Source organism: Taeniopygia guttata, chromosome 2, assembly GCF_048771995.1.
Source record: "Taeniopygia guttata chromosome 2, bTaeGut7.mat, whole genome shotgun sequence".
NCBI lineage: Eukaryota > Metazoa > Chordata > Aves > Passeriformes > Estrildidae > Taeniopygia > Taeniopygia guttata.
This window is the reverse complement of record NC_133026.1, coordinates 133,450,660-133,472,212: the sequence shown is the minus strand read 5'-3', so window position 1 is coordinate 133,472,212 and position 21,553 is coordinate 133,450,660. Positions and strand designations below refer to the sequence as shown.

Below are 21,553 nucleotides of genomic sequence, written 5' to 3'. Positions count from 1 at the left end.
AGTCACAAGACTGCTAGCACGCTACAATCACTGGTGATCTGCAAGCAGCACTCTACTCATGCTCCATTATTCACCCATAGTTGGCTCTTTTGACACCTATAGGCAGGCACCAGTTGTGTTTGTACAACACAGAACACAAAAGGCAGAAGGGGAAAACATATTGCATGAGCAGCAGCTGTGAATTCTGAAATAACAGACAATACCAACTTGCATCTAATATGCTGACTCACATTGAGAAAAGGATAAACTCTATTAAAAGGTATCTGTTCGCTGTCTAACCAGTATCAGTAAAAATGAACCAGTTTTTTCTGTATCCTTTAGAGGCAGTTCAGGACTTACTTCTGTTAATTAGTACCATATCTGTTGACATCTCTCTGCTGCTACATACAGAACAGCAGGTTCAAGTTTTCATGCCTTGGGCATTTTAAATTAAAATCTTAAACATTAACTGCATTCTGTCTTCAGGTTTAAAAAGAAAATTTATTTTATTTTTTATTTGTCCCATAGTAATATTTTTTTCTAAAAAAATTCTGGTGCGAAGTCCACTTCATATTAAAACTCCATAGTATGCACAAGTGTGATGCCAACTCACTCCAAACTTCATGAATACAAATAAGACCTTCCCTCCTAAAACCACATAGCCACTGGAAAAATGAACATATTAAATTATTATCTTAAAAAAGGTAAAAAAACCCACTAACTTCAACAACACTGGAAGGTGAGGGGGAGTCTGGTTTCTGCCTTCATTCTCTACTTCTCAAAGAAGCAACACATGCAGGTATATAAATTCATGTATGCACGTGTGTGTCATTACTGAGACAGGAAGTAGGATGAAGTCAGAAACAAGACACAAGTGCACCTCTTCACATATAATAAAGTAATAAATAAAAGTAGAAAATTACCATAATAGCTACCAGACCTCTCTTACAGTGAGACCTCGCTCAGTTCCTAAAGGTTGCATCCGTGCATTCTATTAAAATATATGCACACAATATTAACTAAACATGACACTACTCAAATGTTTCATGAGCTTCATGAGTGAAATGTACAGCAAGACCTGACACAATACAGTATTTGTGAAGCTGAAGTGCACCATGTTCCATACATGCAACAGGCTCCTTTAGAAGGTGGACTAAGTTTAACAACAAAAAGCCTTTGATTCCTGTGAATCATCTTTTTGACTCACAAGGAAGTGATGCATACTTCAGAACGTATTAAGAAAGCTATTTTTGGATCTAAAACTCCACCTACTGGAACACAAAAACCTGCAGAAGTACATGACAACTTGACACAAACACACACACCAAGTTAAAAAAAGGAAAGCTTGTTGCTTTTACTTTGCTTGGTATGTTACATACCAAAGTAAAAGCACTCACATGGTGGCAAAAGCCAAATTACTGGATTTACTGAGTATGTATGCCAGTAATGCAGAGCTACACCTGACTTTTTCCCAGGTATGTCAGACCAAATGGAGTTAATATAACATCAACAACAGTCACATTTACATTAACATTCTTCGACTGCTAGAATCTAAGCATCAGGAATTTCTGTTTTCAATTTCAACTCCAAGGAAGTCTTTAGAGCAGGCTAGAATTATATCCAAATTCCAATAAAAGTCATGCTAATGAAATGCTTCTTGCTCTACTCCACACATTCTCTGTCTCTATCCAAAAGACTATCACAGCCCTCCCAGTACTTAAGCAATTATCACAGCTTGGCTTAATGCAACAGAGTGAAGTCTTCCCCATATCTCTTATTCCTGGAGTAAGAGAACACCAAGAGGTCAAGTAAAGACTTTTCGTAAAGCAGTTGTCATTTTTATTTATCATGTCCAGCTTCAAAAGCATTCAAAGGGAACTGTGGCAGACTTTCCCTATTTTAACATCAACTCTATAAGCATTATTTATAGGCTTAATTGTATTTCTAGTACATAACACAAGACAGATACTTCTCACTTCTGTTTCCCTTAGTAACCACAAATGTGAAAGCTGAATGCAGCACAGTTTGAGGGTCATTTCAAGAACAGAACAGAGAGAGAAAGGCTCCATTTTCAGATACTGATGCAGAAACTGAGTTATACAGTAAAAGGCACAGATCTACGGCAATTATTATAAGAATACCAGAAAGTCACTATCAAGGTACAGCTTCCCTTCCCAACTTTATTCTGTTATTTCCTCTGACGGCAACAGTTTATTAATAATGCTGAAAGCAGAAAACTTTCAAATAATTATATAACTATTGTTATTTGTTTCTAAGTAGTTACCTAAACGTGAACCAGTCAATAGCTTGATTAGCTTGGACTTCAAAGAAAAAAAAGGCACTTAAAGGGAGAAAACAGTATTAGTGCTACCAACTAATTCCCTGATTTAATTTCTGTCAAACTATACTATCAGATACACAGAATTCTAACATTAAAGGCAATACACATTACCATTTTGCTTATATTTCGTAACACAACTTTTAGCCTGCATTTGCTTTGCAGCAACATTCTAACAATAACGCAGTAACTTACAGAATATTCAAGAGTCCCTCTAGGTTTTTGAAAAGACATTCGTCGCCCATCTTTCTTGTCTGGGGTCTTCTTCTGGCCAGCATCTGAAAAAAATTGAGGCAATGCGTGTGTTAAATTCATTTTCCTCTCTCAGTACTGTCACAGGCTGCTGACTACAGCCCCGTGGGCAGACATCTAATCCACCAGTTACACAGCTTACTCCTGCTGATTCCAACAGGCACCAGCTGCTAAAATAGGGAATTCATTCCTCTGCAATGCTTTAAGAATTTGACCAATACAAACAACTGATAACTGGAAACCAACTAACTGCAGAAGTACTTGCTGCTATCCAGGAAGAGATTAATAAAGACAAAATAGGACATTGAACCATCAGGCAAGAAACATTTCTGGAATTGCTGTGTTTGATTTTGTATCATACCCAGTCTGCTTTCATCTGAGGGGAGATGATCTAGAGTTCCTTCATGTTTGATCTAATCACTGGAGCTATTTTGTTGCTGTTTGATAAGTACAGAGTATTTAAAGCTTTTTTATAAAATAAAGAGTATTAGTATTAAATTAATAATTCTCCTGTCTGTAGCAAACACAAAATGCTAGTAAATAAACACTAAAGATTCTACATAAATGATACAAATGAAAAATTGCTCTTTTTATTGGGGCACTGTATTTTGATGATCTGTTTCACAGGCCAAGCGAGCAACCATCTGTAACAAAAGTATGCTCTATTTTATACTAACTGTCTTGATATTTATGATACTCACAATCCACCTGTGTAGTTAGATGGTTCAATAGAAAGCACATACATCTCTAGAAAAGTGAGCTTTAATATCTGCATCTATACACACACATGGATTTTTTAAATTAATCTCCTCCACCTTCAACAGTTGGCCTCCACCTTCAACAGTTAAATATCTAATATTAAGGAGCCCAAAATACTTATGTGAATGAGACATTGAGTTTTCACGCTACAAGAGGATTAGTTATACTCTCATTTTGATATATTCCAATTTTTTTACCCAATTAATTTACTCAAATATTTCAAGCCAATTTGAATAGAAGCAAGAAACCCTATAAAATATATTTTTAAAAAATATTTTAGCATGGTTACATTTAGACTAGGATATTTAGTGTAATCCATTTAAGCCTCATGTAAAGGACTATGAAAACATGCTATAAACCAACAGCATCTTTAGTGCACTATCAGATTTAATTAGTATCACGACTCCACCACTGGTAGAGACTAGATGACTATTAGCACAAGTTTCCTACACCACTTCCAAAATTCCTACATGGATAGCCAAAATTATCAAGACATAGAGGGCAGGGAAATCACAATGCAAATTACACAGCAAGTTCTTCCAACGAAAAAGAAACAAAATGAAATCTTGAAAAAAAAGACAAGGTTGGTTTCCCACAAGAGGAAACCTACATCAGAAATATATTTGCTATATGGGGCAAGCCAAGCAGGATAACAAAGTAGTGATTTCTAGCAGAACCAACATAAATAATCTCCTATGGTATTCTTTATACAGATAAAAAGGATATAAACTTTTGTCTAATTCATCAATTTTTATATAGCCCAAGGAAGAATGCACCCATACCAAAAACTGATCTATGGATGGCATTAATTATGATAAATTTTTATAGCTATGAATGACATTCAAGACTAAACCTACTTCTAAGAAGTTCCTAGCAATTCTAAAAACCTATACACTAATTCTGCACACTGCTATCTTCATTCAATACATTAAAAGGCATTTCTTCCCTTACTTACTAATAGCAACCTTTTAGAACTTAGCTGGAAGAAACATTCATTTCTGATTATATTCATAGTGTTTAAACATACTACAAATGCCTCTGAGGGAAATGAAGCCAACTCAGAAACAATAAAAGACACACAAAAGAAGTTTGTGTGTAGGCTTAGCAGCAGCAATGTTCTCCTCATCTAGGTCAAATATTTTCTTACCAAAATTTTTACCTGACCTTACAGCACAACAGGTGCCTCCTCAGCAAGCTACAGAAAACCTAACAGCTGCTTGACTGTATCTGTTCCAAATTTTATCAGCCCTTATCAAAGCTTTGCCAATAGCCTAATTATTTTCTTTCAAGAGCACTGTGGGTCAAGTTATCCTAAAGTCCAAGGATGAAACTGAAAATAGACTGATCTCATCCAGGATGCCATACATGCCTTAATAACCTGTAAACAGAAAACCCTTATTCCAGAACAAGACATCATCTTCCCCTCCTCTTGCCATTAGAATGAAGTAAAGAAACCCCATACTACAAATACATGTACACACACTTCAGTTGTATATAGCCTAATGTAGTTTGTGGGGTTTTTTTTCCTCAACCCAACTTTAAATTTCTTTTTTCTTTTTACTGGTTCAAGTATCTGAACAGCTTGCAGACAGGTGCCACTCAAGAGGTCAAGATAAATTATAATCTCCCTCTCCAGTAACTGAACAGCAGAATGAAGTCTTGCACAAATACCCACTTCTGTTCCTCATGCCAGAAATAAAAATGGGAAGTTATTTGTTCTTCACAGCAGAAGAACCTCTACTGCTGCTTTAGACTTAGAATCACAGAATATAAAAAATAAAAAATCCTGAGTTGGAAGGGACTCACAAGGATCACTGTGTCCAACTCCTAGTCATGCCCTAGCCAACATCAAGAATAACCTTATGTGCCAAAGAGCATTGCCCAAACTCTGGCAGTCTTTGTGTTGCACTCACTTCCCTGGGGAAACTGTTCCAGTGTCCAGTCATTCTCTGCTTGAGGAAGCTTTTCTTAATACCCAGCCTAAACCGCCCTTGACATGGCCTTATGGTGTTCCCTTGGACCCTGTCACTGGTCAGAGAGAAGAGACCAGTGCCAGTCCCTCCCATTTCCCCCTTCTTGAGGAAGATGTAGGTCTCTAAGAGGTCTCCTCTTCTGCAAGCTGGACAAGACCAAGTGACTTCAGCCACTTCTCATATGGTTTCCATTCTAGGCCCTTCATCTTCAGAGATTTGAGAGACTCGGATAACTTAAAGAAAGTAAGACCAAACAGAGGGTATGGGTGGGGAAGCCAGGTCCCTGTTGAAGGAATCTTGTAGGAAAGCCAGGAGAGCTCCTCCCTCAACTTTTCCAGGAGTTTATAGTCTGCAGTTAGGGTTTTTTATGTCCTCCCCTCCCACACCAAAGGCAGTAAAGCCTACCCTTCCCATCAGTGCCCACTTCCATTCCTTCAGTCTGTGAAGGCATTACCTCCCTACTCACTATATGGGTACAGGATTCAAGTGTTTCATAACCTGACACAATGTATGTCTCCTGAGTCAACAAAAGATGGAGGCAGGCAACACTGAGCTCCATCTCAGTATGTGCTGACTACCCAGCTGGCCAAGCTATCAAAATCCACACCTCTGCCCACAGCCCAAGTGCTCGAGCTGTCTATTCACACAGAACACATCAATTTTGACCTAACCTCTCTGAAACAAAACTAGGATGTATTTCAGCTGTGAAAATAGGTCAGAGTAGTAGACACATGAATTCAACCTCTCTGATGACTCTCTCTCACTAAATGAGCCAGCTATTCATTTTTGAGGGCAAAGCAAATGCATCTTTCAGCCATCCCAGCGCCCCTAGCATTCTAGGAAGCATATGCAAGCAGAAACAACAGAAAGAATGCAGTGGTCTAAAAAGTCCTCCGACCCAACAAGAGTCAGTCTGAGGCTTTCATTTTACTTATTTTCCAGGTAACTGTTGCACAGGTACTCATTTTGTTAGGTTACACACAACCATTACTTCATCTGCCAGCAGCAAGCCAGCGAGGCTGACAAAGGCTGATGCTCTCAGACCAGACCAAGAAAAACCTGACACCACTGACCACACTTAAACACAACCTCAAGAGTCAAGTAACTTGTTTAACATGAGATCTGGGGTGCTATATTATCAGAGCTCTTAGCTATGCTGTTTTAGACAAAAAGAAAAGACTTTTTATAGCATGCTTTATATTCATGCTTTAATTCTCAACTACCTCTTCACAGGACTGGGCAGGCCTCCACAACAGTTCTAAACACTGAAGTCAAAAAGTGCGTGCCAGATCCACAAAGGTGCCAGATCCACAAATGACAAGTAAATATTTCAGCTAGGATTTAAAATACTAGAACTAGAAAGATGCAGAACACAGAGTTCAAAGTGACACAAGACCAATATTTAGTCTGAATGCATGGGCTCAGAATCTTGAGGTTAAATGACTGCAGCATAAGAACAATTACATATGACCATCCAACACAGAAAGGAGGACTTACTGTTCCAACATCCTAGGAAATAGGAAAAGGGGGGTTAAGAACACTATTTAGGAAGATGCAGTTTTCAATAAGGCAGCTTTGACATTAAAATATGAAAGTCAGTGGCATTCAACTCAAAACAACTAAAGTCAAATCCTAACATTTATAGCAGGCCTTCTATAAACTGTCTCTATATGGCCCTGTGCCACTAAATCTTGGGTGACTGAAAATATTCTTGTGGCACTGCTAGCTCAAATTATTATGACAAGAGTCGCATTTCTCATTTCTTAGTATGCCACCTCAGCTTAATTGTAGAACTCCAATTTGCTGTTCACTGATGCTTTTAGCACATCCTTCGGAGTTCTGGCACTAAGAGCTGGTAAAGATAAGGACACAAGCTAGAACTGCTTAGGAGGATCTACATGCTCTGCATAGAGTAAAATGAATTCACTTTCCTTTCACCTTCTTGTCTGCACACTAAGATTAAAACTCAACTTGCAATGTTTCGCAGCTACTATGCCATTCATTCCAATGTAGCAAAAATAATAAAAATCACTTTTTCCAGAGAAATAAATTGATAAACCAAACAAGTATCCTCTGTGAAAAAGCAAAGAATCTGGCCAAGTCCACAATTACTGCAAATGGTTTAAAATTAATAAATAAGCTAGAGGTATCAAACTTATTACAATCAAGAAGGTAAGAAAAAGATTATTCATCCACTGTGCCACACCCCAACAAGAATTGTACATTTATGCATGTAAAAGGCAGCAACTTTGTCAAATTCTTGTCTAGGACACAGTTTTTCACAGGATCTTACATATGCAGCACATATGGGGTAATGAATCAAAGTAAGAATAGTCTGAAATATTTTCAAATACTTCTTTATTTAGCAGTACATGGAAACAACTTGCTAATTGATAAAACAGGAAGCATAGATATTACATCTTTAATAGATTAGTTCTGCTCAATAACAATTAGATCATTATAATCTATTCATAAAGAAACAAAAGAGATTAAAGTAGGAAATCTTTATATTCCAAAAGACCCAGTGACCTGACTCTCCTAACAGCAGGGACTACATTTCAGTCAGCAACTGTCTCATTAACCCTGCTCCCCTCCTGCAGTTAGATATGCTTATGATAATTACAGGAATATTATTTTCAGTTATCTTCCAACGTCTTAGGAACCAGAAACAGAGGCCCTAACAGTAGCCTAAAAGATACGTGCAATCTGTGTTTTTTTAGCCAAAAGGGTAGGCTTTCAGACCAAGGCAATGTCATAATGCCTCCTTCAGTCTCTTCTTGATAAGCAACTGCTATTTATTCTGATTCAGTCTTTCCGAGTCATGCTCTCAAAGCTCTTGATCCTTATCACTGCTCTTCACGTGATGCTTTTGTTCACATTTTTCTCAAGCAAACCCCCAAGCTCAATGAATCTGAGACCTTGCTAATGTTGCATTAGCATGTTGAACACATAAAAATAGCTTTTTCCTGCAACAGATACAGAACCAATCCAAGTTCATTTTGTGATTCCCCCTTACACAGGACACATTGCTATCCAGTCAGATGCATAGCATAGAGGCAGAAATAACTAAATTTATGATTTCAGGAATAAAAACAATTGAAGAGAAGCACACTTAAGACAAGACACTTCTCCAAGTGGCTAGAATGTGCTCTGTGCGTGATACTCCTGGTATGTGCATCACATGGGCTTTCTTCTAAAATAAGATTTCACATTCAAAGTAAAAAGAAATGCTTTACCAAATTTTTAGATTATGCCACAGTATGTCTCAACCAACAGTAAGCTTCCTTTCCTGTTCCATTTGCAATACACATGTATACACTTTAATACATTAGAAACCACCTAACTCCAATCTCCACCTTCTGTATAATCTCTCTGCAGTCCAAACACATCTTTTAATGGAAACTTGCAAAAATCTTGTCTGCACTATTGATACAGCAAGTCAACTTTTCCAATTACAACTCTCCACCTCTTTCAGATATTTAAGCCCATTTAGTTGTACATGTTCAAGCCTACCCAATACCACATCAGCAGTTTGACCATCAAGCAGCAATATTAAATTATATCCTTACATATCTTCAACAATTTACACTTTGTCTTATCACACTTAAGCCCATGATACCTACCCCTTTTTATGAGTTCAAAGTTAGTCAAGCTTATCCTGCTGACTTGTGCACTGCAACTGCTCTGCTCACATGCACAGGGATCTGCTGTGGAGTCATTCACAGAGACTCGGTAAACACCTTACTGTACAAGTTTATTGCATTAGGTTTGCAGATAAATGGGGGGCCAGTCAACATACACGATGCCAGGGTTGCCATTCAGCAGGACTGGACAGGCTGGGGAGCAAGCTGAAAGGAACCTAATGGAATTCAGTAGGACAAGTCTTCTGCAAAGGAATGCAGAGCCCTTGGTGTTGTACATCAAGGAGCAGCTCTGCTGAACAAAACCCCCAAGGGTCTTGGTAGTCAGAAGCCAGAACAGGAGCCAGAAGCACGACCTGGAAACAAAGGGGGGCCAACTGCATCCTCAGCTGTATTGCTATAAACAGAGGTCAGCAGACTGAGAGCACACCTATTATCCTTGCACTGCACTGCTTTTGTAATAGTGGCTCTAGTGGCTCCCCCTGCCCCCATTCAATATAAGGAAGGCACAGATCAACAAAACTATTTTGGTGAAGGGACACCAAGGTGGTCGGGGGCTGTGAAAAGAGGCCAGGAAAACAGAGCCTCTCCAGTCTGGTTTTGAAGGACTGTAACAGCAGCCATCCTGTACCTTCTAGATAGCTTTCCCAGAGGTGTCAAGATGACAGAGCCAGTGACATATAGCAGGAGAACAAAAGGTAATAGACAAAGAAGAAACAAAAGGGCTTCTGAGTAGACAGAAGGCAAAAACTCCTAACTGACCAGTACAGCTGTGCAGTTTCCATCTCTGGACATTTCCAAAGCAGAATAAAGCACTGAGAAACTTAGCCTGAAGTCATCATCTTCCCAACCTTAGCAGGGTTAAACAATTTTACTTGCAATTTGAGTTATCTGTAACTATGATTCTTTCAATTTTTCTAGCAAGCAATACAGATACACAAGACCACCCCATCAAACCAAGCCAGAGGAAATTTACACATATAACGCAAGGTATATTGCTTACTGATTAACAGAAAATTATTATTCATACATGCAGTTACTTGAAATGTTGCTATGAGTATGCAGGTTCCCAATAAAATAACACCTTTTAAACTGTTTGAATGTTAGAAATGGGAATTAACCAGAAAAATTAAGATTAAAACACAACCAACATAACACAGTAAAACAAAAATGCAATACAGTCAAAGGATACCAGAACAAAATATGTTTCAGTCATCTGCTAGATTAATATATAAACTAAACTTCAGTTAAACATTTGATACATCAGAATCCTGCTGAACAGCAAAAACTGGATAAAGAATTGTGAAATATGTAAAAGATTCAGTGAAGAGGAGAAAAATATAAATCAGGAGAATGGAGAGGTATATTAATGAGATCCCAAAGGAGTAGTTTTTAACACAGTTTAATTGCACCTCAGCAGACAAATTCAAAAGGACAATCAACAGCAAATGCTGTGTAAAAGGACGCAATGAATTCTGAAGTTCCAAAGCTTGGAGGAATAAAAGCAGGGAAAGATGCAATAGTACAAAGCAGAACCTGAAGTAAAAGATTATTTAACATCACATGCATCAAGGGAATACTCAAGAAATCCTGTACACTAGTAGCACAGAAGTCTGAAGAAGAGCTTGTGCATACATTAACATATCACAAGATGACTGAGTCACCAGCCTGATACATTCCAAGATCACATTTGCTTCTTATGCCTGTACCAACTGAATTATTTTCGGCCATGGAAGCAAAGCATTAGCGTCTTTGTAAAGGGTGTTGGTACATTTCATATGTGCTTCATCTAGAACAGTGTGTACAAGAAAACTCACAGAAGTGCATCTCCCCAGTTTGAATCCTCTTTCCTACTTTATCATACACCTGGTAATTTCTTAAAAATGAGGTACTGAATAAAGATGAAAGCAGAAAACCTGCCTTATTCTTATATTTGTTTTATTCCAAGACAGATTTTTAGAAAAAAAGATACTAACTTTTACAGCAAGATTTGAGAAATGTATTATAAGTTGGCACTGCACATTTATTGTTCTAATGTACTGCTGCTACCTTGACCATAGAACAGAGGAGTGACAAGCCACACAGTTTACTGGATGTACTGTGTATGGTAGCCTTACCAATCAAGACTCCAAAGCTGGTATGAAAGAAATGTAAATAAGCCCACAGGCCAGATGGTTCAGAACTGAACAATCAAGTTGAACCTGAGGGAGAAAAACAACAACAACAAAAGTTTCAATAGAAGGCAGCCATAAGAACTTCCTTGACAGACTGGTTGAGAGGAGTCTCTGAATCACTGGTTTTTATTTAACTTCTGTACTTTGTGAAAGACACACTGCAGCAAGTCAGCACCACCCATGCAGTGTATCATTGTCTCTCTCCACGAAGGGAGGTGAAAATTTCTAGGAGGTAAGAAGCATAAGACTCCAGGTACGAAAGTATATCCTCACAGAATGAAAGGCTTATTCAGAAGCGAAGCCTCTTGAATACATTTACTCCAGCCTCCAGTTTGAAGTAGAATTATTGTCAACATCAAATCAGGTCAGCTTAAAGCTGTCCCAGGGATAGACCACTCTGTGTGAAGTTTTTTCTATTGTCCAATTTGAACCTCCCAAGCTCAAACTCATGGCTGCTGCTCCTCCTTGATCTCTTAGCACTGAGAAGAGTGTGTCTCTCTAGGTAGATGCAGTCATTATTAGATTGCCTCTAAGTTGCCTTGGTTTCCCTCTGCAATCACCAAAGCCCAGCTCCTTCAACCTCTCCTCACAAGTCATATGTCCTGTGCCCCTAAATAACTGTCTGGACCGTCTGTAGCTCCCCAGCAGCTCTCCTTAACAGTGGTACACAAACCAAAGAGCACATTCAATATATAGCCTCAGCAGTGTCACAGAAGAAGTAAAACCATGTCCCTCACTGCTAGGCACACTCTTCTTATGCAGCAAAGCAAACAGCAGATTGAACTACGGGATGTGCTGTTGGCTCACTTAAGTAAAAGGTTTGTATAGATGAAACTCAAACTAAACTGAACCTTCAGTTATGAATAATTCTATTCATATTCTATGATAATTCTTAATCATACATTCCCTAAAGCCTTGAGTTGTATCTTAAAGCAACTAAAACCACATACAACTTCAGCATGCTAACATCTATAGTACATAACAATAATCAAGAAAACGATACTGCTCTAGCTGAAGTTTCTAGGTAAATCCAGATTTGAATACATACATATTAGCTTGAATACATACATATTAGCTCATCCTATAATCTATTATCAATAGATTACATTTAGAAGTTATAATTTCAAAGCTTACAGGTCTTTGTAACAAAACAAAAACTTTACACTCTGAAATTGAGAGTGTCTTTACTAAAGCCAGATATTTTCTCTTGTCTTTCTGATTATATTTGCATTTTTATCCTCCATCACAGCCACCAAAAGACAAAAAAAAATCTTTATAAACTTCTTTCACTGTCTAGGCTGCTGACACAATGTAAACTGGATAAACAGGTTTACAGCCTCCTATGGCACTGCTCAGTCTTCCAGTGCACCCTTTCTCCCTACTAAGAAATACTGTGGGCTGTTCTGCATGTGACCAAAGAAATTATTTAAAACACAGCATTTGCCTCCCTGAACCTGAAGACCTGATAGAAAAGTTGTTCAATTGTTCAAAAATACAAGCAAGAAAACAGTAAAGGTAAAATTACTAATATTACATTTGACTGAGATACTGCATTGTAGAAGCTAAAATAGGTTGGCTTTTGTTTCAAGTAAGTTGAAACATGGTTTTAAGGCATTCATGAAGAACTATTCTCTTAACAAGTAATGCAGTCTCAACTGAACCACTCAAAAAAAAAATCCCAAAACACTGAAAGCCTTAAGCAGAGAAGAAAAAAACTACAGTAAGAGGTGGGCCTGGATTCAGAACACTGCAGAGACTAAGCATTTGGAACATTTAGAATCTACCATTAAGTCTTAAGCTAATGCCAGGGGACCCATCTCTAATTAAAACAGAGGCTTGATTTCAAATGAAGCATTGTAATCATTGTTACAGCTTCCACAGCACCCATTATCAGGGCACAGGTAGTTTGTGAAAGCCAACAAAATGCTTGACAGAAGAATTCTATAGTTACAAGGATTTGTTTCTGCCCATAACTGATAGAAATTCTATGAAGGGGAAGACAGCACAGGAGGGTCAAGGTCTGCTTGCCTTGCACATACTTCACCTAGGTGAGGAAAAAGGTGCATTAAAGTCCATATACACAGAAATTCACCCTGAATTTTGGAACTTGTCATTAACACAAATTTTAAGCATTACATTATGAAAGCATCTGAGAAGATACATTTTCTGCTCAAAGCTAGAGGAATAAAAGCCCAGAATATTACAATGCAGTCTAAGTTAAGCCTTTCTCCCAGAAGAAGAGGTGAAAAAATAGAGCCTTTCCCTCCAAGAAATCCCATGTATTACAGGAGACGCTTCATAGTAACAGTTGACCACAAGGCATTGTAAATTATTAAAAGACCAGAAGATGCTAAATTATTTTACTGCTGTTTTGGTTCCGTAAAAGAGTGTAAGTAATCTTTGTCAAAAAGTCTTTAACTGTTTGCAGAGGCCTTATTCAATGTACTTCATTTCACTGCTGAAAAACAAGTTATTGTCTCTACCACTCTCTGTGTATGTTGTGGAGAGAGACATAAAATAAATAAAGAGTGGCACTGCAAATATAGCTAGTTACCAATTATCCTTTCTGAGCAAGAACTGTGACCCAATGCACACAAGGAAAAACCATCTACATCTGATTGGCTGCATGGGCATTCCTATTACCTTGCCTACCACACCGAGCAGCAGACCCAGTTTCCCTTCAAGGAAAACAACTATTTTACTCTTACATAATAATCTACAATAACAAAGAAACTTAATGTGTTTTGATATTTCATTTCAATAGAGATCTGACTTCAACCTCACCTAGAGACTATAACATTCATTCATCCACTTCACACAGAGCTTCTCAAAACAGGGAAGAAAATGAAAATATTTACTATTTCTTGTATACTCCTCTTTATTTATTACAAAGCACTTTCATACACTTAGCTTCATATGTTGTTTTCTTTCCAAGCAATCATTAGATCATGCTGCTCTTACTAGTTATGTCATGACTTGTTTTTATCTCCCAATCAATAGCATTACCTCTCTAGAGTTCTCACTGCGTGCTCCTCTTCTGCATAAACAAGGGTGTGTGCATTCACTTCTCCAGTTTTCATGGTATTTCTCGCCAGTATAAGTGCTCGCATCAGATACTTACAATACCTATACCAACAGCATTACCAAGAAAAGGGGTGGCAGCAGCAGCCCTCTTCCTCCCAGGCACAGGACAAGGAGTCACCTGCTACAGTCTCCTGAGTGACGTGTTTGGCCACTGAGCGGCAGAGGTACTACTTCTGCCCTTAGCATCCCGAGCCTACTTCCCAGGAATGCTGCCTGCTCCTCAGGAGCACCCGAGAGGCAGAGGCAACCCGGGAGACAAAGGCCATCACCAATCGAGGAGCTTGTGCTCCAGTTGCTTTCCTACACCCTGGTCTGCAAAAATGCCAGAAAGGGACGTTAATAAAGGAAGTGTAGGAGGACGTTCACTCGGTTTTCTACTGTTGGAGGCAGCCCCGGTGTAACCGCTCCGCGGCGCCGGCAGCGCCCGGCCCATGTGCCGGCCCGGCGCCCCTTCCCCCCCTCCCTGCCCGAACTGCCGCTCGGAGCCGGCCGGCAGCGGCTGGCCCCGACAGGCTCGGCTGCGAGTCCGGGACACGGCGGGGCCGCTCCCGGCTGAGAAGGGACCCCGTGCCCCTCCTGCTCGCACTCTCTCTCGCCTCCCCAGGCGCACTCCGAGAAGGCTCGCAAGGGGCGAGGAGCCGAGCGCGCTGCCCGGGGAGGCCCAGGCCCATTGCCCGCAGCTACCCCCGGCCAGCCCCGCGCCCTCGGCCCCTTCCCCAGCGGTACCTTGCGTCGGTTTGGCGGGCCCCGGCTCCCCGCGGCTCCGGCCGTCCTGGCAGCGGCCGTGGCGAAGGCCGCCGGGCACGGCGCCCCAGAGGCGGCTGGCGGTGCCGCGGAGCAGGCGGCCGCCCTTGCCGGTGAGGGAGGTCAGCGAGTCCATGGCGGCGCTAGGGGCCGGGGGGCGCCATGGCCGGGCCGGGACCCGCGCGCCGCCGGCCCGCGCCGCAACTTGGGCAAACTTTGGGGCGGCCCCGCCCCCTTTTAAAGGGGCCGCAACGCCGCCGCGGGGCGCGGGCGGGGTCGGGCCGGGGCAGCTGCCGGGCGCTCCGACCCCGGGACAACCGGGACACCGCTTCCTTCTGGCCTCGGGCAGGCTCGCGGCCACATCTGCGTGGGCTCACCCGCAGCCCGGGGAGCCGGTTCTGTTTCGTGGAAGCGCAGTGCTTTGCAACCATGTGCTATAGCGCTTTCTATGAACTTAAGCAGTCGCTTACTTTTAAATCTTTTCACAGTCGTGGATACGAAGATGTTTATCCACTGTAAGTGTAGAACAGGACCAGCCGTGACACTGAGTGGTTTTGCTGTTCTGGACCCCTCCGAGGGTCCCTGCCGTGGGATGCCGTCATCTTTGCTTGTGCCAACCAGACATGTCCCGGTGCCCTCCTTTGAGCGTTTGCCAGCATCGATACCCGACTCAACCTTTGAACCGACTGGGACACTTTGGACTTCCAGCAAAACTTAATAGGTATATCCTTTTTTCTTTCTTTCTGAAGAAGACATTTGATTTGTGGTATTCATTTGTAACTTTGCATTCTTCATCCCCATAATTCTTGGAACTTTTTAAGTTTTGAAAAAATAAAACTAATCAAAACGTGATCCAATAGTTTCACAGAAAAAGAAATACCTAAGGCATTGACTCTCATTATTAAGATCTGCCTTGTGATGTGCTCTGCACATATTGAGGCTGAAAGAACAGCCTTATAATGATATTTATACCTGTGCCATAGACCTTGAGAACATAGAACTGTAAGCTAATGTGCTTATAGTCTAATATGAGTATAATATAATTATATGCTGCATCTAGCTGCAAATGAAAGCATTGTTTAATAAAAAGTGCTCTTGTTGAGCCAGATCTATTGTGTACATGCAGAATAGTCAAAGTACTGAGCTATTTCAACTCCTATTCACTTGTAGCAGCTGCTCAATTAAATCAGAGTTTAATGTCAGAATTCTAGAGTGCTGATTTCTGAGGGTTTCTTGATTTAAACAGTACACTCAAATCAACCTTTCTACTCCTCAAATCAGATCTTGCTCAGATGATAATGATGTTCAAGACTTTTTTCAAATAAAACCTTTCAGTACAAGAGAACAAGAAAATTTTGACAGATTTAGCTCCTCCTTCCTTTCCCCAAGATTTGCCAGTAGAAATGGATGAGTAATCTGTCTGTTCCAAGGCTAGTGAATAAATCTGGAACTGTAGAGTCACTGCATGGTCTAAGTACCACTAGATGTTTAGAATATAAACAGCTCTGCCAACCAGATATTTCTTGCCCTAAGCAGTGTAATTAGTTATCATTTTATGACAGGGTTTCTGCCATGAAGAAGTTATGACTGGTCTTTTCCCCTGCTGATTCTATTTTAGACAAAATCAATTACATCTTTGTGTGAGAAATGAGTTTACAAATGTGGTGATCATCCCATTTAAAACTTCCAGATCAGTTGCCCACCAGTATTCCTACCACATACCTGCTATTGTACTGATTTCATGTACTTCTTTTGTGGTTTGAAATAGTCCTTTTTTTTTTTTTTTCCTCTTTCAGGTTTATATTTATAGAACCATAAAATTGCTTAGGTTAGAAAAGACCCTTTAGATCATCAAGTCCAACAGTTAACCCAGTACTGCCAAGTCTGCCACTAAACCATGTTTCTAAGTGCCACACCCTTTACAGAGGCAAACTCTTCCATAGGCAGCCTGTTCCAAGGCTTGACAACCCTTTTGATGAAGAAATTTTTACTAACATCCAATCTAAACTTCCCCTGGTGCAGCTTGAGGCAGTGTTGTTTCATTATATTGCAGTAATAGAGTCTGTGAATTCAGATTCAGACAGCATTTTGGTGACATATTCAAGGTAAATGTTTTATAATTATGAATTTATTTTAGCTACTTTTACCTGCTTTCCTCACAAGTAGTCCTACTGAACTATAAAAAGACCACTTCTTACTGAAATGTTTTTTTCTTTCATAGTATTGAAAATCATTGTCTATACTCAAAAGCATCCATTTAGCAATGTTTTTACTTAGCAAGAAGAAATTCTTCAGTTAAACTGTTTTAACTATAAAATCAAGATTTAGGTATCAATGCTCAGAAAAGTAACAGTACTCTTTAAGATACGTGACACTCATAAACTACTGATAAAATTTCAAGGCATTACTGTAGTACAAGAATTAATGTTACACTTTTATTAAATTGTGAAGAACATTGTCAGAGCTATATTACCTGCCATCCAGAGGGACCTTGAGAAGTGGGCCCATGCAAAACTCATGAAGTTCAACAGGTCAGTTATGAGGTCCTGTCCCTGGGTCAGGGTAATCCCAAGCACAAAAACAGGCTGAGCAAAGAGAAGCACTGGTGAGAAGGACTTGGGGGGTTGGTTGATGAGGGGCTCAGCATGACCTATCAATGCACACTTGCAGCCCAGAAAGCCAACTGTATCCTGGGCTGCATCAAGGGAAGTGTGGCCAGCTGGTTGAGGGAGGGGTTTCTCCCCCTCTGCTCTGCTCTCCCACCTGGAGCAGCCACCTGGGGCACTGCATTCAGCTCTGGGGCTCCCAACACGAATGGGGACCTGCTTGAACCAGTGCGTAGGAGAGCCACAAAGATTACCTGAGGGCTGAAGCACCTCTTCTATAAAGACAGAGAGGGCTGGGGTGCAGTCTGGAGAAGAGGCTACAGGAGACCTTAAAGCATCTTCCGTTATCTACAGGGGATCTACAAGAGTGTTGGAGAGGGAATTTTTACAAGGAGTAATGGCTTTAAATTGAAAGAGGTCAGGTTTAGATATTAGGAAGAAATTCTTTACTGTGAGCCGTGAGGCACTGAAACAGGTTGCCCAGAGAGGTGGATGCTCCATCCATGGAATTGTTCCAAGCCAGAGTGGAGGTGGACAGAGCTTTGAGCAACCTGGTGTAGTGGAAGGTGTCTCTGCCCATGACAGGGAGGCTGGAATTAGATGACCTTTAAGGACCCTTCCAACCCAAACCATTCTATGATACTTCAGTAGGTATCATCAAATATCCAGTAGTATGGGCTTTAAGATACTGTTTTAACTTGGCTATGCCTTAGTTGAATCACACCTGTGCTAGCAAGATTTTTAACAAAGATCTCTGCTCTGAAAACTGACCAGACTTAATCCAGTGTCACTTTAAAAATCTAATGCACTGATACTTAAGATTGTAGCCTATATTTCCATGTGAAAACCTTTGCAGCATTCCTTTTAAGTGGTAGGAGCAACATGAACACCCCATACTTAAGCAATGTGTATCCCTTTTGCCGTAAAGCTAAACCAGATATAAATGGGTTCTACAATATTTGTAATTTTTTTCCACTTTTATTTATCTTGAACACCTTTACAGATCATTCTACGTTTCTGTCCTCAAAATGTCTGGAAAGAGACAGGATTTTGCTGAGGAGGACTAATAAATCTGTGTTTGATCTAAATGTGCAACAAGAATCTCTTCTGGGTTTATCTTCTGGCCTGTGGTATCAGTGGAGAAAGAAGTATCTCTGTAACTCAGCCACTTTAAACTGTCCCTCCAAAAAAAGGAACTGGTCCTACCTGCTTTTAATTGCTTGTTTCTGCTTCCATGCTATGAGTGTAAGCATAAGGATTCATTTGGCAGGGGAATGAACTGTGTGTAAAGCTGATCAATTTAAAAATACCTTTTAGTTTAGTAAAAACTAACTAAAGTTTTTTTGGTAATTTGTTATTATTTTGTTTTGAGGGTACAATTATTCTCAGTTAGATCTCTAGATCTGTTTGAATTGTGTGTAAAGACCTGTAGTAGCACAAGCTGCAAAACAACTGATGAGTCTAAGTGGCTTGGGAGAGCAGAAAGAGAGGGGGGAAGAGAGAGGAAGTTTCATGCCAGCATCTGTGTCTTCAGTGTTATTGTATATTAGCTCAAAGTAAAAAGTCAGATTGTGGCACAAATAGAGATGCCTTCATACTGGTATGATACACAAACCCGCGTACAGTAGCTACAGAAGTGTTTCACAGAATATGTCTACATTTATGATGTAATATTTAATAACATCTTATGCTAATCTGTTGCACAACCTGGTCCTGTAGCTAGATCTCCAAATCTTAAACCAGAGCAGCTGGAAGCTGATTGAGCTGCATCCTAAAAGATTGCAAAGAGAACAGGGATCCATTTTGGTCAGATAGAAAAGAACACAATGTTGTCAGAGTATTTCCAAAGTCTGAACATACAGTTATATATAAAAATATTTTATAGGAGAATAAAAAGATAAAACCTTAGCAAGTGGTAGTGATATCGGGGACAGATTTGTTGCTTGTGAAAGTGCAAATTGTAGCAACTAATCCAGCAAAATGCCAGCAGATGCTGTTCAACTTCCTCAGGGCAGGGCCAGTTCACATGCCTGGTGTGCAGGATATGGGCCTCTTGCAATATGTCTTGCCAAATTCACAGCGCGACCGAGCTGCAGGCAAAAGTGCACCAGGCACTAACACAAACCCCTCACTCTAGTTTGTGAGAAAGGAGGTTTGTACATTCTTTCCAAGGTGACAGTCTTGGGGTCAGTCGTTTGGCAATTAGCATTCATTTGTATATAAACAGCCTCTTGGCAAGTATGTGATTCTGGCAGCTTGAACCAAATGCCCCATTTAAGGTTCCTTAGTCATTCTGGAGGCACTGACTGTCACGTAACACTATGGGGATGCTGCATGCCTTTGTCAGGCATTCTAGACTACCATCTCTGGTCAAGACACTACTCTTTATGTGGTTGCAAAACCCATAATTGGCAAAAATATGAATTTGAACTAGAACTTCTTAAAAGCCTAACCTCTTTGTTGATTTTTAATGAAATCTATTTTTAGTAATATAAAATAATTTAGGATTTGTTTGGGTTTTTGTTTCCTTGTGAAAAAGATAAACTCTTAAGACACAGGAAACTGTACTGCACTCTGTTTCCAATGCTGTTTTAGTAAAAATTAAGCAGAATGCAGAATGCACATACAGTCCCTGAAGGAGGGACCAGAACACAGGCATGAAGAACTCCCACATACTCAGGCCTATTTCCCTAGGAACAAACTAATTTGAATGATGAAGTATGGAAGTACACAGTTCTAGAAGCAAAAACATTTGCACAGATCTATTTTTGTGATTAAGAATGTTCAGTTTATTCCAAAGGGAAATTCGGTATCAGTACAATTTTGGGAGAATTTGAAAAGAGATAACCAGTAGGTGACATTAAGTAAATAGGTGTGTTGAAAACAGGTTCTTCACAGAGAACTGTGGACTAGGTGTGGCTGTTCATAAGGTTTCACAGACCACATCCTCTTTTCAGATTAGGCACTCAACAAGAAAGGATCTCCCATCTGCATTCTAGCTTCAGAAATGGCAAACCTGAAATTTCAGACTTCAGCAGGTAGGGGTATAATTCTGATTTTACTAACCAGCTCCCTGTAAGATTGAAATGACATGGGGCCCATTCTCTGCCTTGACCATTGTTGCTGTTCACTGTTCAGCAGAAAATGTCACTCTGAGGGGACAACACAGAATAAACATGGGTAACAAGGGAATTTGGCAGTCCCTGATTCTGGACTAGGATACTTCGAGTGTAGGTTATTTTTTGTATACAATTACTTTTGAAATAACACTGAAAAAGACAGGAAGCCATAACATCTCTTTTAGGAGAGTTGTTTTCTTAGTAGGAAACGGAATCAAGTGCCTGCTGAGTTTGTATTTCAAATATGGCTCAATAAATATTTAATTTCTTAAGAAGCTACATAAAATAAAGGTACCACACCTAGATAAGAGGTTTCTCCAGGCTGAGGAGAACATTTGGCCATCTCAGCTTACCCTTACAATATATTTTAGCATCAAAAGATGCCCTGCTCCTTATGTTTAATTTCATAATAGCTAAGTACTGTAACATTCACTGTGTGATTTTGTCTTCTTACCAAGAAGTTGAATACATAAATGTTATAGCTTTGTTTGTTTGGTATCTAATCTAATCCAAGAGAGACTGTTTATCATTAAGACAGCCCAACAAGTCCATTTCCCCTTGAAGGACAAAGGAATTTCTGCTTTTCTAGCCAGATTTCAAAAATCTTCAAACAACAATTTGAATTTAGATAGTAAAGATAGAAACACCATGCAAATAAAACACACAATCAAATCTGGGGCATACTGTAACACATATATGAAAAATGTTAATTGATTCACAAGTGTACTGTACTGGCATGCATAGCATAGTTACAGGAATGCATACTAAGCATATGAAATCCTGCAGAAGTGACTATAAATTAAGGGAATTTTACTCCACTTAACCTCAGCTTGCAAAATATTTTTATAAGATTTCAAAAACATGCCACAATTTTTTGACACTTT

The 21,553-nt window shown here is 39.9% G+C and overlaps 1 protein-coding gene across 29 annotated transcripts in view; it reads right to left on the bottom strand.

The window, feature by feature from the left end:
- The window catches only part of OXR1 (oxidation resistance 1), a 338,566-nt gene that overhangs the window by 58,220 nt on the left and 258,793 nt on the right, over positions 1-21,553 (bottom strand). For 24 of the 29 annotated variants that reach the window (XM_030266557.4, XM_072924916.1, XM_030266543.4 and 21 more), the window contains one exon: positions 2,513-2,595. In XM_030266557.4, coding sequence (XP_030122417.4) covers positions 2,513-2,595 — 83 coding nt within the window. Of the gene's footprint in view, positions 1-2,512; positions 2,596-11,059; positions 11,085-14,926; positions 15,155-21,553 lie in introns of those variants that run through there. The other 5 variants (XM_030266558.4, XM_030266570.4, XM_072924930.1 and 2 more) reach the window with 4 other exon arrangements.